The 18,376-nt window shown below is 29.2% G+C and overlaps 1 protein-coding gene across 1 annotated transcript in view; it reads left to right on the top strand.

The window, feature by feature from the left end:
* Window positions 1-18,376, top strand: part of LOC142324919 (RNA helicase aquarius) — a 250,064-nt gene that overhangs the window by 228,153 nt on the left and 3,535 nt on the right. The window contains exons 20-24 of the mRNA XM_075366060.1: window positions 1,445-1,569; window positions 3,144-3,304; window positions 12,649-12,916; window positions 15,979-16,150; window positions 17,084-17,452. Of these exons, the coding sequence (XP_075222175.1) occupies window positions 1,445-1,569; window positions 3,144-3,304; window positions 12,649-12,916; window positions 15,979-16,150; window positions 17,084-17,452 (1,095 nt within the window). The remainder of the gene's footprint in view (window positions 1-1,444; window positions 1,570-3,143; window positions 3,305-12,648; window positions 12,917-15,978; window positions 16,151-17,083; window positions 17,453-18,376) is intronic.

The raw sequence follows: 18,376 nt of genomic DNA, 5'->3' as shown, positions 1-18,376 counted from the left end.
TGAAATATGTGAAGTTTAAATTAAAATTTTCTCTTAAAAGATGGTGCAACCTCATATGTTAATTTATGACTAATCTCTACAGGCATATTACGAAAATAAAATAACTTAATAGAGGTGCTAAATGATCAAATCTATACCAACTAATGATAAAATACTAAAACACTGTCATTAGTTTTTATTATATAGGGTGTCTCACGAAGAGAAATTCCAACACATAAATAGAGAATTACTGACTAAAATCCAACAGAGAAACAAAAAGATATTCTATAAGTAAAGATGAAGAAAAAAAATTCATATAAGCATAGATCTTGAAATATACTTCCTTTTCAAGTTATAGTTTGCAAAACTTTTTCCTTAATTTCTGATCTAAGGGTAAAATGAAGCCGTACAAAAATGTTTGAATCTTAAATTAGTGGGAAATTTTATATTTTTATATTGTTATTGAACTGAAAAATTGAAAATCAGATTACAGAACTGGAGCGATATTAATTTTTAAGAAAATTATTATAAAACACAAAAAATTGGTGTCACAAAATACAATATTTTAGGTTTGATGTAAAAGAAATGTTAAATTGCTACTAGACAAATAAAATTTCCCTACAAATTTGTAGAAATTTTAATTGTGGGAAAATCTACGTAAGTAACATTAACTGAACATGAAGAAAAATTTAAGAAATTTTTTTCTTCTATAAAAACAAAATGACTAATGTTGCAGAAAATCCTATTTTATTATTTCAAACTGGAAGAAGACTCTATTGTAAAATATCTAGATCCATGTTTACATAAAATCTTTTCTCTATTTTCACTAGTAGAACATGTTCTGCAGTTCTTTCATTTCTTCATGAGAGTATGAATAGTCCTGTTTAATTTTACATATCAGGTTCTACTCTAAAATGTAAGGAATTATTCCATTTTAATTATAAAAAAAACTGTTTTACCAAAATGATATTTAATAATTGTAACTAACAATATTATTTTAGTCCAACATTTTGGTGATGATTAGAAAATGTTTATTGTACTAAGGATGCTTGATAAGACAGTATAAATGACAGTTGATGAAGAGATGGCACTTTTAGTATATTTTTCAGGTCATTTTTAGTTTCTTGCATCTCCACTAGAACCGTACACTAAGTTTCAATCGATTTTATTCATTCATTCATAATTCTGTTGTCCGCAGTTATTTATGAGTTGATCAAGTATTGTGATTTTTGAAAAGTGGATGAAAGAAAGTTTCATGGTGATCAAACATTACTTTTTGAAAGCTAGAATAATCATTATTCAGAGAATGTATTAATAATAATTTTTCATTAAAGGTAAAATAATCACATGGGCTATTTTTATTTATAAATGGAATTTATATAGTCAGGCGTAGAATAAAATAAAATTGTGTATGATTATTTACTCAAATTTTTTTGTGTAGTATATTATTCAAATTACTTTTCAGAATGTTCCATTGAAGTTGTTAAGTGATGAGTTTCCATTTCATGCATTTTTTGATAATGCTCCTAAGCCTCTGTTTAAAGGAAGAAGTTATGAGGAAGATATGGACATAGCAGAAGGTTGTTTCCGGTAAATAAGAATATTTTTTACATTGTAGTACATCTCATCTCTTTTATTGTTATTTTACCAATTGAATTTTTACATGTAAAATAATGATAACATTTTGGTGTTTTAAAAAGTAATTTTGCTTTAAAGCATTCGTTCTCAAAATGGATGATAACGCCTCCTTGTGGACACTGGACACTTTAGTGGGAGGGGGGAGTAGAAGGCCTACAGAAAACTGGGGGCATTCAGCCAGTCTAGGAAGGCGACAGCTGATTAAAAAAAGGCAAAAATTTTGTTTTCTTCATATTTCAAAGTAAGATTAAATACGTACTACAATAGTACAAAAAATTAAAGGAACACCCATATTTTATGATAAAAAATTATTATATTAAAACTACTTTAACTTTACAACCAAGAGGCTTAGAGAGACAAATAAAAAAAATTAAAGCTTGAATACTGTAATTTTTGACAGTATACTGCAGATTTTATACTTGCAGTTTAAAAATTTTGGGGGCGCTAGAAAACTTTTGATTCTCAATGTGGGCAGTGGGAAAAAAGTTTGAGAATCAATGCTTTGGAGAATAGTAAAAAGGGTTGATTAAGATTATGCCTCTTTACCCATCCTAGGACCCCTACCTCTTTTCATTAACAAAAATTGAAATATTGAGTTATTTTAACTTTTATTTTTTGAAATATATATACTACTATTAATAAAAATTTTAGACTTCTTTTATTCCTTTTAGCCAAGGTTACAAAAAGGTCCAAATCCCTTAATACCTTAGGCTCTGTTTGTATTAAGAGAGCCATATTTTTACTAACCTTTTGCTTTCTGTTTCAACTGTTTATAACTAATTTTTATTTTAATTTTAATTTTAATTCTATAAATAAAGGTAAACCATTTTTTCTACTGCTTTGTAAGAGTGTTTACATTTTGTTTTTCTATTTAACAGTTAGTTTTATCAACTTATGATGATTGTTTAAGAATAGAAATGTACTTTTAATTATTAATTTTTACTTTTTGTAATATTAAGTTATTTTATATAGATAACAGTAAATCGATGACATACTTCAGTATTTTGACCATATACTTATCTCTTTTTAAGTGAACTAAGATGCACTCAGTTCTTTTGTGCGTCTCTAAAGGATTCTATTACATCCACCATAATTTAATTCTTATATTTATAAAGTTAAGTTATAATATATCAAAATGATTTTAAATAATTTTGGGATTACCCATCTAAACAGTTGATTGAATAATCAGCTTGAAACTGAGCAGATCAACTGAACTACAGTTACATAGATATGATGAGGCTTTATAATTTCAGAGTTAAAAAAAAAATGATAATAATATTTAAATATTTATAGATTCAGAGAAAAAATTTAAAATATGAAATCTGAAAAAAGTCTCAGTTTTGGAGAGAATGCTTCTTCATAAACTTCATTGTACACTTGATATGATTAATTTTTAAACTTGACATTAAAAAAACATTCCTTCAGATTATGTTTGATTACATATGAATTTTTCAGAACAATCTTATTTTATTGTTATTTTGTTTTGGTTTTTTTTTTATTATTTGTTTTAATATCAATTCTTGCAGATACATAGAGAAAATATTTACGCAGTTAGAGGAGTTCAGGGCATTTGAGTTGTTGAGAAGTGGTTTAGATAGATCCAAATATCTTTTGGTTAAAGAAGCCAAAGTAATTGCTATGACCTGTACTCATGCTGCACTTAAAAGGAAAGAATTGGTTGATTTGGGTATGTAAATTATCTGAACTGTTAGTATGATGTAAACTGTGATTGTTAAGTGAAAAGATCACAAGATGAGAAATCTTTATATGCGTTGGTCAATTTATATATGTGTATATATATATTTAATGTTATATAAAATAGAAACCACTAAAATACAGTAATAAGATATGTTTAACTTACCATAATAATTTCCAATTAATAATATATATTATTATTTGCAATTGGATCTTGTAGGATCAAATAATTTTTTGAAAATTCAGATAATTTATTAATGTATTGACCACTGTGATAGTAAAATTTAATATTATGTTAAATATGAGTATAAACCACCAAAACATGTAGTGATCAATATTAATTGAAGGTGTGAGATACTGCGAAAATTGATGATTGGAAATTTATGGTAAGTTTAACTTATTTAATATGTTTTGGTGGTTTATATTTCTTATAATATTAAATATATATATATGTATATATTTTTCCATATACACATACATGAGGGCTATCCAGAAATTAATTTATATTTTGGTAAAAAATCTGATTTGAACACCACATAGCTTCCTTGTATGCCTATTAAATTAAATATACACATTTTTTTCTGCACTTCATTTAAACTTAATTCATTTGAAAGTGAGATAAGATCCTCGAATTCTTTAATAAAGTGGACAGTTACACAATTGCTTGAATATTAGTTTTTATTAGCAACAAATATTTATACAATTATGGATTCAAAAAGCTTAACCTGAAATATTAGGATAGAGTAAAAGTCCCTTTATTACTCTTTAAGTAAATGTAAGTCTTATCTATGTAATACTATGTTTTATAAATTATTATGATGCAACCATCAACAAAATGAAAATGAAAACAAAACAGGAAATGGCTACTAAATTGTACAGTGATATTTATTATCAAGTAGGGTTGAAACAATACATAAATAAATAAAAAATTATGTATTTATACAAGAGAAATGGAGAACCAAATAAGTGTTACCTGTTCACACATATAACATTTCATCATTATATATATGTATTTCTTTTTTTTTTCATTAAATTCAATGAAAATAAAAACAAAAATGGAAAAGGTTACTAAATTTTTAGTTTACATTTTTAAAATGTTTTTACTGGGTTTAAAATGAGTGTGGTGTTGCAGGGGTTTCGTCTTTTTATATTTATTTGAATTTATAACATTTGTTATTACAGTTTGTGAGTTTTCAGTAGGTCTCACATCTCATCTATACTTTGGTTTCAAAAGAACGACATTCAAACTTTTAGGTAAAATTCCAGAATAATGAGCAATGTTTGTTCCACCATCAGTATATAATATGGATATAGGCTTTGAAGACGAATCATTTGTCATTGTTAAAAGTATTTTTTGTAAACAAGAAATGATTTTTATTCAATACCCCTGAATCACATCTATCTTTTTTTAGTAACATGTAAACAGAAGTAATACAAGGATCCTCAAATTCTTCCTTATATGCCTATTAAATTACTTTTTTTAGTAACCTTTTGGGACACCATTTGAACCATATTGCATGTGTGAATAGTACACTGAAACAGTACGTATCTTCATCACACAACATGCAATAACAGTAATACTCAGTAACATGCAATATTCAGCTATACTTAAAAAAAATGGCCCTAAAAATTTCCTTAACACTTAAAATTAGTTTATATATTAATTTTGTTTCACATCACTGAAGTTGATATGTGATGTAAGTGAGAATGTGTCGGATCCATAACCATGCACACATTGGTTCAAATCTGACTTCATATACACATATTTTTTTTTACTTTTTTTTAAAAATATATTGATTTGTTAATAATTATTAACCTCCGATTGTATAAATTTTTGAATTAAAATGAAGAGTGCATAAAATTTTATTTCACTAATAACTTCTGATTTAATTTTTTTTTTTTTGTATTATTATTTATTGTTAAAATTTGTTTTACAATAAGAGGTTAATAATTATTAATAAATCATTATATTTAAATTAAAAAAAAAAAAAAGTTGAAAAAAATATATGTATATATAAAGTTGAATTCGAATCGATGTGCCTTCCCCTTGTAAGACCCAAATAATTCATTAATTAAAATTTTATTTGGATATAACTTTGTAACCAATGAAAATAAGTACCACTTATGATATATTATTGAAAAGCTCTCAACAAGAGCTTATTACTGCAGTTAAGAAAAAATCCAAAATCCAAATGTTTCAAAATTGAGACCCCCCGCTTTATTTTAGAGATCTGACTATACATATTTTTTGCTCAGTAGATTGCAATCAGAAAAGGAGGTACACAGCTAGATTTTACAACAGTCCTAAATATAAAATTTCAACATTCTACGGCTAATTGTTTTTTATTTATGCAATACATATGTATGTACATACAGATGTCATGCTGAACTAGTTAAAATGGATTCAGGGATGGTCAAAATGGATATTTTCATTGAAATCTGAAAACTAAAATTATTTGCGACTACAATACTTCCTTTACTTCATACAAGGAAGTAAAAAACAGCAGGTGTTGAAACAAATGTATTACATACATTTTGAAAATACATCCTTAAACTAATTTTCTACGTAGTTGTCAAATAAATTGAAACACTTGTAATATCTATAAATGAATGTTTGTATCCTTTCATCAAAAAATTTTGCTGCCTGGTTTTTTAGCCACTTTTTGGAACCATACAGGAATCCAGTTTCTCTTCATTTTAAAACCCAAATTTATGTTAATCTAAATTTTCATCATAACTTCGTGGAAAAGGCTATGTGAAATTTTCAGATTGAAATGAAACCTGTCTGATGGTAAAGTGCCAATCAGTATAAACCTTTCATCAGCTTCATATAGATAAAACCAAATAATCTGCTCCTTATGTAGCTTGCATAAAGTATGACCACATCATCCAACCTTTGACACAGAGTTCTCCAACCATCGTCGTAATCAATATCAGGAATGCTTGAGATATAATGCCCTGTGAGGTATCAGAGCTCATCACTTTTTCTTATTTCTAAATATATAATTACCTCTAGTACTTACAGTTACTCAAGTATATAATTACCTCTAGTACTTACAGTTACTCAACGTTATTATCCCAATGGTGGCCTTTTCTCATAAATTATTGCTTTAGTCTCTGTTGATACCAGAAAAGTACATGAATCCAGTAGATTTATGTAGAACCTACCAGATTCATGTACTTTTTTGAATCAACTTGTTCATTTTTTTTCAGAATTATCTTGTTTAAAGCCATCTGTATAAACTCTAACATCATTATTTATGCTGTTTACAATATTATAAGATTTTTCTTGTAAGCTATGCTATAGTTTATACAGACAGCTGTTAACAAGATAATTCTGTTGGTTGTGCTTTTGTGGTTGACAATACACGTATGGCCTTCCCAGCCATTGTCAGTGTTTTCATCACAGAGCTGTATGCTACTAATACGACGTTAAATATAATTAGCCCAATATTTTAACATGTACTTGTCTGTTCAGATTCCATGAGTGCCTTGTAGATGATTAATGACATATACTCCAGATACCCTGTGATTTGTGATATACAGTCTATTGTTTCTGAAATGACTGTGTAACACAACTGGGAGCTTCTGCTTGATCCCCATCCATATTGGAATTTCAGTCCATGAGCATGCTGATAGTACAGCAAGAGAGGCTTATCTGCAGCCTCCTTTCACTAATCATGTTGTTTCAAACGATTTTTAAAAAGGGTGGTTTGTGGCAGAGTGAATGGAGTGCTACCATCAACAATAAACTTCGTCCAGTTAAGAACACTGTGTCACTGTGAAGCTCTTCATACAGGAATAACTGTCCAGCGAAAGTTATTATTTGCTGCTTGGGCAAACAGCAATATGGCATTATGTTCCATTAATTTTTTGAAAAATAGAATTTTAAAATACCTTATTTTCTTTATTTTCATTTTTGATTTAAACTATAATAAACAAAAGTTTTAGAAAAAAAAACAAAAATGAACATACAATTTATATCCTTTGATAAATTTTTTACTACTTTTCTCCTACCCCGCCATGAAAATTCTTTCTCTTCAAATTAATGTTCAAAAATATAGAATTACCTAGAGGCCCAAAAAATCATATAAAATCTATTATTGCATTAACTAAGCCTTCTAAATTTATTTATCAGTTAAATAGACATTATTTTTATTTTAAAGATTATATGTAGAGTAGAAGTATTAGATTCAAAACATGAATTTAGAGGCAAAATTTGCCTGTCAATCAGATCAGGTGGAAAAGTTCCCTAAGCATGCCTCAATTAACATATTAAAAGTGGAGAGTCTTACTACCATTCTAATATTTGTTTATAAACGAAATAAAATGTAATAACCGTGCTGTTTTTCACTATTTTGGCTGTAGGTCGTAAAATATTGATTTTACAGAAAAAATAATTCTTGTCAAAAAAGTAGAACAAAAAATTTTACACAAAAAAGTCTATAGACATATTCCAATCAGATGAAAAATAAACGAGCTAGCGCAATAAACAGTAGCACTCTATATACTGCCTATGTGAAGATTTGAAGTAGCCGGCAGCACTGTTTCAGCATGCACATGCGATAAACAAATACCTACAACTTTTGATCTATGATAGATAGTCAAAAAATCAAAATGTTATTCATTGATAAATGATACCTAAAGCAATAACTTTTGGTAAATTTAAAAGAATTTGCAAATTTATGTTATTCCTATATGTATAATAACATATTATAGTATAATGTTGTCAGGTTGAAGTATTTTCAAATTTGTTTATCAAAGGCCTGTAAAAAAACTAAATGAAAAAACAACTATGCGAATATATTCTTAAGGTGATTATTTATTAATGTAATAAGATTCATAGCAAAATACATTCTCCTTTTTTAAATATCAGTAATTTTAAAATCAGTTTCAAAAAACATAATTTGGGACTTTTACTAAGTATAACAAACCAATAATAACTTATTAAAATTTTACGAAATTAAATATTAAATAATAGCAATAGTTAGGGAAAAATGTTTACTTTTAGATGGCAATATCAGTTTAGTATAAATTTTAATTTTTGACTTGAGTTTTGTGAGCATAATGTCTGTAAAATGCATCAGTGCACACCAAACTGGGAAAATAGCAATATAAATAAATAAATGTTTGTCAAAAGTTAAAAAAAGCTTATTTTTATGTTACACTTGGTAAAGTTATCCAGAAATATGTACTTTATTGAGTTTTTTTTTTTTTTTGTCTTCAGTCATTTGACCGGTTTGATGTAGCTCTCCAAGATTCCCTATTTAGTGCTAGTCGTTTCATTCCAGTATACCCTCTACATCCTACATCCCTAACAATTTGTTTTACATATTCCAAACGTGGCCTGCCTACACAATTTTTCCCTTCTACCTGTCCTTCCAATATTAAAGCGACTATTCCAGGATGCCTTAGTATGTGGCCTATAAGTCTGTCTCTTCTTTTAACTATATTTTTCCAAATGCTTCTTTCTTCATCTATTTGCCGCAATACCTCTTCATTTGTCACTTTATCCAACCATCTGATTTTTAACATTCTCCTATAGCACCACATTTCAAAAGCTTCTAATCCTTTCTTCTCAGATACTCTGATTGTCCAAGTTTCACTTCCATATAAAGAGACACTCCAAACATGCACTTTCAAAAATCTTTTCCTGACATTTAAATTAATTTTTTATGTAAATAAATTATATTTCTTACTGAAGGCTCGTTTAGCTTGTGCTATTCGGCATTTTATATCGCTCCTGCTTCGTCCATCTTTAGTAATTCTACTTCCCAAATAACAAAATTCTTCTACCTCCATAACCTTTTCTCCTCCTATTTTCACATTCAGTGGTCCATCTTTGTTATTTCTACTACATTTCATTACTTTTGTTTTGTTCTTGTTTATTTTCATGCGATAGTTCTTGCGTAGGACTTCATCTATGCCGTTCATTATTTCTTCTAAATCCTTTTTACTCTCGGCTAGAATTACTATATCATCAGCAAATCTTAGCATCTTTATCTTTTCACCTTGTACTGTTACTCCGAATCTAAATTGTTCTTTAACATCATTAACTGCTAGTTCCATGTAAAGATTAAAAAGTAACGGAGATAGGGAACATCCTTGTCGGACTCCCTTTCTTATAACGGCTTCTTTCTTATGTTCTTCAATTGTTACTGTTGCTGTTTGGTTCCTGTACATGTTAGCAATTGTTTTTCTATCTCTGTATTTGAACCCTAATGTTTTTAAAATGCTGAACATTTTATTCCAGTCTACGTTATCGAATGCCTTTTCTAGGTCTATAAACGCCAAGTATGTTAGTTTGTTTTTCTTTAATCTTCCTTCTACTATTAATCTGAGGCCTAAAATTGCTTCCCTTGTCCCTATACTTTTCCTCAAACCAAATTGGTCTTCTCCTAACACTTCTTCCACTCTCCTCTCAATTCTTCTGTATAGAATTCTAGTTAAGATTTTTGATGCATGACTAGTTAAACTAATTGTTCTGTATTCTTCACATTTATCTGCCCCTGCTTTCTTTGGTATCATGACTATAACACTTTTTTTGAAGTCTGACGGAAATTCCCCTTTTTCATAAATATTAGACACCAGTTTGTATAATCTATCAATCGCTTCCTCACCAGCACTGCGCAGTAATTCTACAGGTATTCCGTCTATTCCAGGAGCCTTTCTGCCATTTAAATCTTTTAATGCTCTCTTAAATTCAGATCTCAGTATTGTTTCTCCCATTTCATCCTCCTCAACTAACTCTTCTTCCTCTATAACACAATTTTCTAATTCATTTCCTCCGTATAACTCTTCAATATATTCCACCCATCTATCGACTTTACTTTCGTATTATATATTGGTGTACCATCTTTGTTTAACACATTATTAGATTTTAATTTATGTACCCCAAAATTTTCCTTAACTTTCCTGTATGCTCCGTCTATTTTACCAATGTTCATTTCTCTTTCCACTTCTGAACACTTTTCTTTAATCCACTCTTCTTTCGCCAGTTTGCACTTCCTGTTTATAGCATTTCTTAATTGCCGATAGTTCCTTTTACTTTCTTCATCACTAACATTCTTATATTTTCTACGTTCATCCATCAGCTGCAACATATCATATATACGGTTATATCAATATATGGTTTTCTACCAGTTCTCTTTATTCCGCCTAAGTTTGCTTCTGCTGATTTAAGAATTTCCTTTTTAACATTCTCCCATTCTTCTTCTACATTTTCTACCTTATCTTTTTTACTCAGACCTCTTGCGATGTCCTCCTCAAAAATCTTCTTTACCTCCTCTTCCTCAAGCTTCTCTAAATTCCACCGATTCATCTGACACCTTTTCTTCAGGTTTTTAAACCCCAATCTACATTTCATTATCACCAAATTATGGTCGCTATCAATGTCTACTCCAGGGTAAGTTTTGCAGTCAACGAGTTGATTTGCTTAACCATGATATAATCTATCTGATACCTTGCAGTATCGCCTGGCTTTTTCCAAGTGTATATTCTTCTATTATGATTTTTAAATTGGGTGTTGGCAATTACTAAATTATACATCGTGCAAAACTCTATAAGTCGGTCCCCTCTTTCATTCCTTTTGCCCAGCCCGTATTCACCTACTATATTTCCTTCCTTGCCCTTTCCAGTGCTTGCATTCCAATCTCCAACTATTATTAAATTTTCATCTCCTTTTACGTGTTTAATTGCTTCATCAATCTCTTCGTATACACACTCTACCTCATCATCATCATGGGCGCTTGTAGGCATATAGACGTTAACAATCGTTGTCGGTTTAGGTTTTGATTTTATCCTTATTACAATGATTCTATCGCTATGCGTCTTGAAATACTCCACTCTCCTCCCTATCTTCTTGTTCATCACAAAACCTACTCCTGCCTGCCCATTATTTGACGCTGAGTTAATTACTCTAAAATCACCTGACCAAAAGTCACCTTCCTCTTCCCACCGAACCTCACTAATTCCTACTATATCCACATTTGTCCTACCCATTTCCCTTTTTAAATTTTCCTTTATTGAGTGTTACCTTTTAATTTAATTATTTTTAAAGAATTTAATAGTTTTAGAATAAAAACATGAGTTTTTTTGTGTTTGATGTAAGTAAAAGATCACATTTGTTTATGATCTTATGAAAATTGTACGAGAACTTTTTTATGTAAAATTTTCTGTTCTACAACTCTTGTTTGAAACATTTTTTAAAATAAATTCAATATTTAACTAGTTCCAATACAACTGAAAAACAGCAACAACTGTTCCAATATTACAACTGAAAAACAGGACTATGACACGTTTACATTGATATAGGTTGAGCCATTTTGCTAGATTCACTCAGATATATCAAAATTATCGGTGTCAGAATGTTAGTTAGGCTCTCGACTTTTAGTATCTTAATTGAGGCATCCTTAGGGACCTTTCACATGGTCTGATCGACAGGAAAACTTTGCCCTTTTATTCATGTTCTGAATCTATTGATCCCATAAATAATTATATCCATCTAAGTAATTAAAAACTTTTATGATAAAAACATTAATAATGGCATATAAATAAAACAATTCATTTTTAAGCTTTTACTTAACTTTTCATACTGGACAACAGATTAACAGAAAGCTTTTTTTTTATAAGTAGCAATTTACAGTAAAGTGCCCAGATGTTGGGCCGTTTTGCAAGGCTTTACTTTCAAAATAAGTCTGTTATATGTAGTGAATTTCACACTAAATTTTCAAGTTAAAGTGATCTCCTTATCCAAATAATAGACAGTTACCTCTTATATTGGCCCAGAACTATCTCATTTCTTTGTGATATTACACAAGATAGAGTTGGATCATCATTCCTGTGCAACATCATGGGTAACTATCTTTTACTTTTTCTATCAATAAAGATGAATAACTTAATAGTCAGGTGTAGGGGAATTATCCATTAGATTACCAGTCTGAACAGATTCAAGCCAGTTACATGTGGATTAGAAAGCCCTTCCATGTAATAAAACCCTTAATCATCTGAATATTGTAAACACAAAACTAAATTACTACATTGACTTAAAAACCATAAAAATTTGCTACCAAATTAACAGTTTTATGTAAATAATAGTTTGTGATGTAAACCCACTTCTTGTACTGCTTCTAAGGATATCAACATGTGATATAGATTAATCAAATCAATATAAGTTGTCCAAGAAATTGAGAAAATTCTTCTTTGGTTTTTTTTGTTAAATTTTTTCTGTTTTAATAGTAAATAAATATAGTTGGCTGTATTGAACAGCATTTAAAAGGGAAAATTATTATTGCATTGATTTTTTTCTATTAGCCTGCTGTAATTTTCTTGTTACAGGATTTAAGTATGATAACATATTGATGGAGGAGTCTGCACAGATTCTGGAAATAGAGACATTTATACCATTACTTTTGCAGAACCCTGAAGATGGTTACAGTCGTTTAAAAAGATGGATAATGATCGGTGATCATCATCAGTTGCCACCTGTTATTAAAAATATGGCATTTCAAAAGTTCTCAAACATGGAACAATCATTATTCACTCGTATTGTCCGTCTTGGTGTACCTACAGTTGATCTCGATGCACAAGGGAGAGCTCGTGCGAGGTAATTGCCAGTTTTTTGTTTTTGATATTATTTCTCATTAATAGGTTTTTATTGATTGCCTATGTCTCTTGGGTGAACTGATTTATTTGCTTCCTTTTTTCTAATATTTTTTTTTCATATGAATAAACTTACTTTGTACATTGCTTCAACAATCAGCGATTTAGAATCTTTCATTATCTTTATTTGCGTTAAATGGCCCTACCTATTCAGCTTGTTCTGATTTATAGAAGCTATAATAACATAATCTGAATTTTGTAAAAAGTAGTTTAAAGTAATTAAATATTTTAATGATCATTGAACAATTTTTGTCGGTATAATTTATATATATAATACCGGGTGTTTGAAAATGAATATCAGGGTTTAAAGCTATGTAATATTTTTCAAGTTTCACATACATTGATTAACCCTTTGTTGTTAGCCATTTTGAAGTGGGTTTTGCTAAAACTGTGAAGCGTTTTTATCCTGGCATGCAGAGATGTTATTCAAACCATTGCATGTCATGCTGTTTTCAATTTTTAAATTTGAAAAAATACCACTTACCCAGAAAATTATTTAGAATATGATGATGTTTAGAAAATGTCATATTTTTCATTTTAAAATGTTCATATTACAAAAATTAAATTTTTTAATTAAAAAAAAGTTTTAAAGTTTATTTTTGTTTCCATATTCCTAACACTATACTTAATTTGAAGAAAACTCACCACTGCCCATAAAATCTACATAATGTTGTATAAGAAGTATGAAATTTGAATTATTATTTACAATGTTATGATAAATAGAAATTTGAGAGTACATGTCAGTGTGTTTCCTGGTTTTCTGTATTGCCTAGCATTTATGTTTGGGAAAGCAATCGCCCCTATCACACCTTGTACAAACAGGTCCACTATTTGTGGTTACTTTGATTACTTTCAGAACCACTATTTGTGTCATTTGTATATTCACTATCGCTGTACTTGTCAAAATATTCACGAATATCATCGTCATTGGGTCTTCCACTTGGGCCCGATGTTGGCTCCATTTCAGAAAAAATACATAAAATGAACAATAACAGACAAAAATCAAAACGTAAAATTATATAAAAAGAATATGGCAACAATTACTAAACAAAACCAAGGTTATATGTTGCAAAATAAGTGAGCGCAAACAAGTATTAGGTTATGTGCAATGCAGAAAAATGTGACTTTCAGAAATGAATGGTAACGTGACTTTCAGTATCAATAATTTGTTGAAACATCCATCTAAAACCGAATACTATCGATATGCATGTAGAATGGAACATATAGAACCAATATACAACACTCCAGCACAATCTAGCAGTGATTTTAATAAATTAAATGAGACTAAGCAGAGTACTGATAGATTGGTACCTTGACATTAATTGTATACATGAAATGAAAGAGCCACTCAAACAGTTTTAGCTATGCGCAAGCTCATAAATTGTTTTCTGTACCTTCCGCTTGAACGTGCTAGTAGGAAAGATGGTGATTCCCCAATAGAAAGTGTTCTGTGTTTTGCAGTTTGTAAAGTGTGAATCTGTAATTACCATTCAATGTGCATTCCATTTGAAGTTTCATTGTGATCCAATAATATTTATAAATGGTATAAAAAATTTGAAACCACTGGTTGTATTTGTAAAGGGAGGAGTACAGGATGACCAAGTGTGTCTGAAGACAATATTGATTGTAAAAGAGAGTATTTTGTGCATAGTCCTAGAAAATCCTAGACTATGCTACAACTATGGCTGTTTCCTCAACTGCAATACAAACCACAGAACTTTATTTGACAACAAGATATAAATATATAGCGTTTTGCCTCCTCAGTGGCATAACACTATATGTGATTGGTTGAATGAAATTCTCCCCCCACTGCTGGATTGGTTGCCAGAGACCAGTAACAGGGCTTGTTTACCGCTGCATATTTGCCTGACCTGACCCTATGCAATTTTTTTCTTGGGAGTGTATGGGTTTATAAAGGATCAAATGTATCTGCCACCATTACCAGCTGACCTGCCTGACTTGTGACACAGTGTTGAAGCAGCTGTTACATCAATTACTCCAGACTTGCTGATTAAAGTATGGGATTAACTCTCCTATTGGCTGGATGTGTGCCATGTAATGAATGGTGCTCACATTTAACACTTAGGAAAAACTGTTTGAGTTGCTCTTTTATTTCATGTATAATTTATCAGTGTAAGTAAAAATAATAATGAATATTACATAACTTTAAAACCCTGATATTCATTTTGAAACACATTGTATAATTTTGTCTGAATATGAAAATAAATAAATTTATTTTGAATTTAAAAAATCTTTAAAAAAATTTTTTTTTAATTTATTAAAAAATTCTGCAAGCCCCAATGTTCAGTCATAGAAACTTAAATCTGTTATCAGTTAACTACATACAACAAAAGATTTTGAGACTAAGCTAAAAAAAAAAAATTAAAAAAAAGTACAAACTATAGTAGAGGAATGTGCATCCTGTAGTATGATGTGACCATCAGTTAGTATGCTGAGTGATGTTATTCTGTCTATATTGGGATGGTTGTTACATTTATTTTATTACCACATAGTTGGTCATATTTGTAATTTCACTATGAATCATAAGGGAGTGCAGGAGGTAGTCTGTGTCAGACTTGGGATATTTTGACAGAATCTTTTGAAATGATCCAGCAAGCCTATAACAATGAAACGATAAGCTTAAGGCGTTTTCACCTCCTTTAGAAGGAAAATTAGATTAAGAGTACAACCAAACAGCATATCATTTTCTTCAACATTTGCAAGGTTGTAGATTGTGAATTCATCCCTGAAGGTTAGACTGTCAATATCAAGTTCTTCTATAACATTCTGAGGTATGTATCTGATTAATATTTTATCACAATTTCTCTTCAATCCGGGCAATTACTTGAGCAGTTCCTTTTTTATCGCTAAAGTAGCACACTTATCTATTTTTGTTATGTCCTATATAATGTATTATTATGTGATGATATGAATGTTTATTTAGTATTAGCTGTACAATACAATATTTTAAATTTAATACATATTTTTGTATGCATTTTTTTATAGTATTTGCAATTTGTATAATTGGAGGTACAAGAAACTTGGAAATCTGGCACATGTTGAGACATGGCCTGAATATAGAGTAGCAAATGCAGGATTCTGCTATGATTTTCAACTGATTAATGTTGAAGACTTTAATGGTGTTGGAGAATCAGAACCTAGTCCATATTTTTACCAGGTAAGGTAATTAATTAATTTGTATTAATTGATAAGAGTTTATTTTTTTGTAAAGAAACTTTTGAAGTCTAACTGAAGTATGAGAATAGTGGAAAACCTTAGGACTCTCATAATAGTACATGAAATGCTTACAGCTTATTATTATATTTAGCAAAAGATTCTGACGAAACCAACCAAAACTGTTTGGGTGACTAGTATTTTGTTTATCCCTGACTCAAATCCAAGTGGAGATACATTCGTATATTTGCCTTTATTAAACCTTGAATTTATTTTACTTAATACTTAACTTATTAATATACTTTATTTTACATACTTAATATTGTCTGAAGTATCAGTTGTAAAACTGATTGAGCTTGATTATTATAAAGAGGTATTTTCTAAAAAAATAAAATCCTATTTATATCTCAAAAATTATTTTATTTTTATTCATTGACAAAAACCAGCATTCCATTTTTTAAACTTTTCCTGGAGTTTACTTAAACTTAGATAAAATAATAAAAATAATTATAAAATCTGCATATTTGTAAATGTTTAAGTTTGCTGTTGTAAATTTACAACCTAAAGAAAATAATTTTTGATTTTTTATTACAAAAAATGTTATATGTCTTGAAAAATGAAAAACGAATGAAATACTTAGTGAAAATCTCAACTGTACTGGTCATTTTAAACATATATATTACTATAAAAAATGCAATATACTTTATATACTATAAAGTATACAATAAAGTAACTACTTTGAAACTTTTAGACTAATTTTTTTAGAATGAAATGTTCAACATAAAAAAAATCTTTTTAAATTTATTTATTTTTCTCTGTGTGATCTAGTGCATCATCATTTACAAATTGTTAACCTTACTGTTGAATTTATTAGTTTACAAAGTTATTTATAATACCATTTTCTGTCAGTTGTAAAAATCAATATAATTTTTTACAGAATTTGGCTGAAGCAGAATACTGTGTTGCAGTGTTCATGTATATGAGATTAGTTGGATATCCAGCCGATAAGATATCAATCCTAACTACATACAATGGACAGAAACATTTAATCAGAGATGTGATCAATATACGATGTGCAAGTAACCCCCTGATCGGTCGACCACATAAAGTGACGACTGTCGATAAGTATCAGGGGCAGCAGAACGATTATATATTATTGTCATTGGTAAGAACAAAAGCTGTTGGTCATTTGAGAGATGTCAGAAGACTTGTTGTAGCTGTATCTCGTGCAAGACTTGGCTTGTATGTGTTTGCACGTGCATCTCTCTTCAGTAATTGTTTTGAATTGATGCCAGCTATGAATCAGGTTTGTTTTGTCCTTTTTTTTATTATTATTAATTGACTAAGTTTCATAAATGATTATAAAGTATTTATGTATTTTAGAATTTTTTAATTTATTTTAAAGATAAATTAATAAAATTGATTAATTATATTAAGATATGTATTAGATTAAGACTATTACAAAATTCTACACAGATGAATGGATAAAGTAAAGAAAAATGCATTTCATTTATACAATACTTTTGACTCTATTATGAATCTATAATTTTAAACAAAAAATATATTTGATACATTGTTAAAATGACTGTACCATTAATGAGGGCAGTAAGATTAGATTTTGATTTTATAAAAAGCCTTCTGTCTTTGTAGTTTTCAAGAAGTATTCTTGTAAAATGATAAAAATGACAGATTAACTCCTTACAAGTATGCTAGTTGTTTTATTAACTCTCTTTCTATCTTTCCCGGGCAATAGAACTTGTACGTGATATGCAGTTACTACCGTAATGTATATATGAAATATTTTATTTTGTAATGTAAAATTAATGTTCAGGAGTTATCAGTGACACATCTGTCACTGAGATGTAAGACAGAACTATAGTAGAGTAAATATAAAGTATTTGATATTCTATTTATGAATTAAATTATTTTGCTAATTCTAATTATTAATTGGCAACTGAAAAATTATTTTTTAATTATGTAGAATGAAAAAAATGTTTAAGAAAATGGACTGAAATGTAAAGGAAAAAGAGTTGAGTACAGTAAGTTTTAAGTTTTATAAGTGTAGTGGTTGATCTCTCAGTAGGTCATTTCACTTGTTTCTAAGAACATCTTATTGTTGTTGATGAGCAAGTGTATTGGGTTCATAGAATAGGAAGGCGAATGAACTGTTATGTGGCATAAGACAATGCATATTATGTTTCTCACCATTCTGGTGTTGTAACAGTATAGT

The sequence above is a fragment of the Lycorma delicatula genome, chromosome 5 (genome assembly GCF_047948215.1).
Source record: "Lycorma delicatula isolate Av1 chromosome 5, ASM4794821v1, whole genome shotgun sequence".
Classification (NCBI taxonomy): Eukaryota; Metazoa; Arthropoda; class Insecta; order Hemiptera; family Fulgoridae; genus Lycorma; species Lycorma delicatula.
Note: the sequence above shows the minus strand (reverse complement) of the source record. Positions and strands in the feature narration are given on the sequence as shown.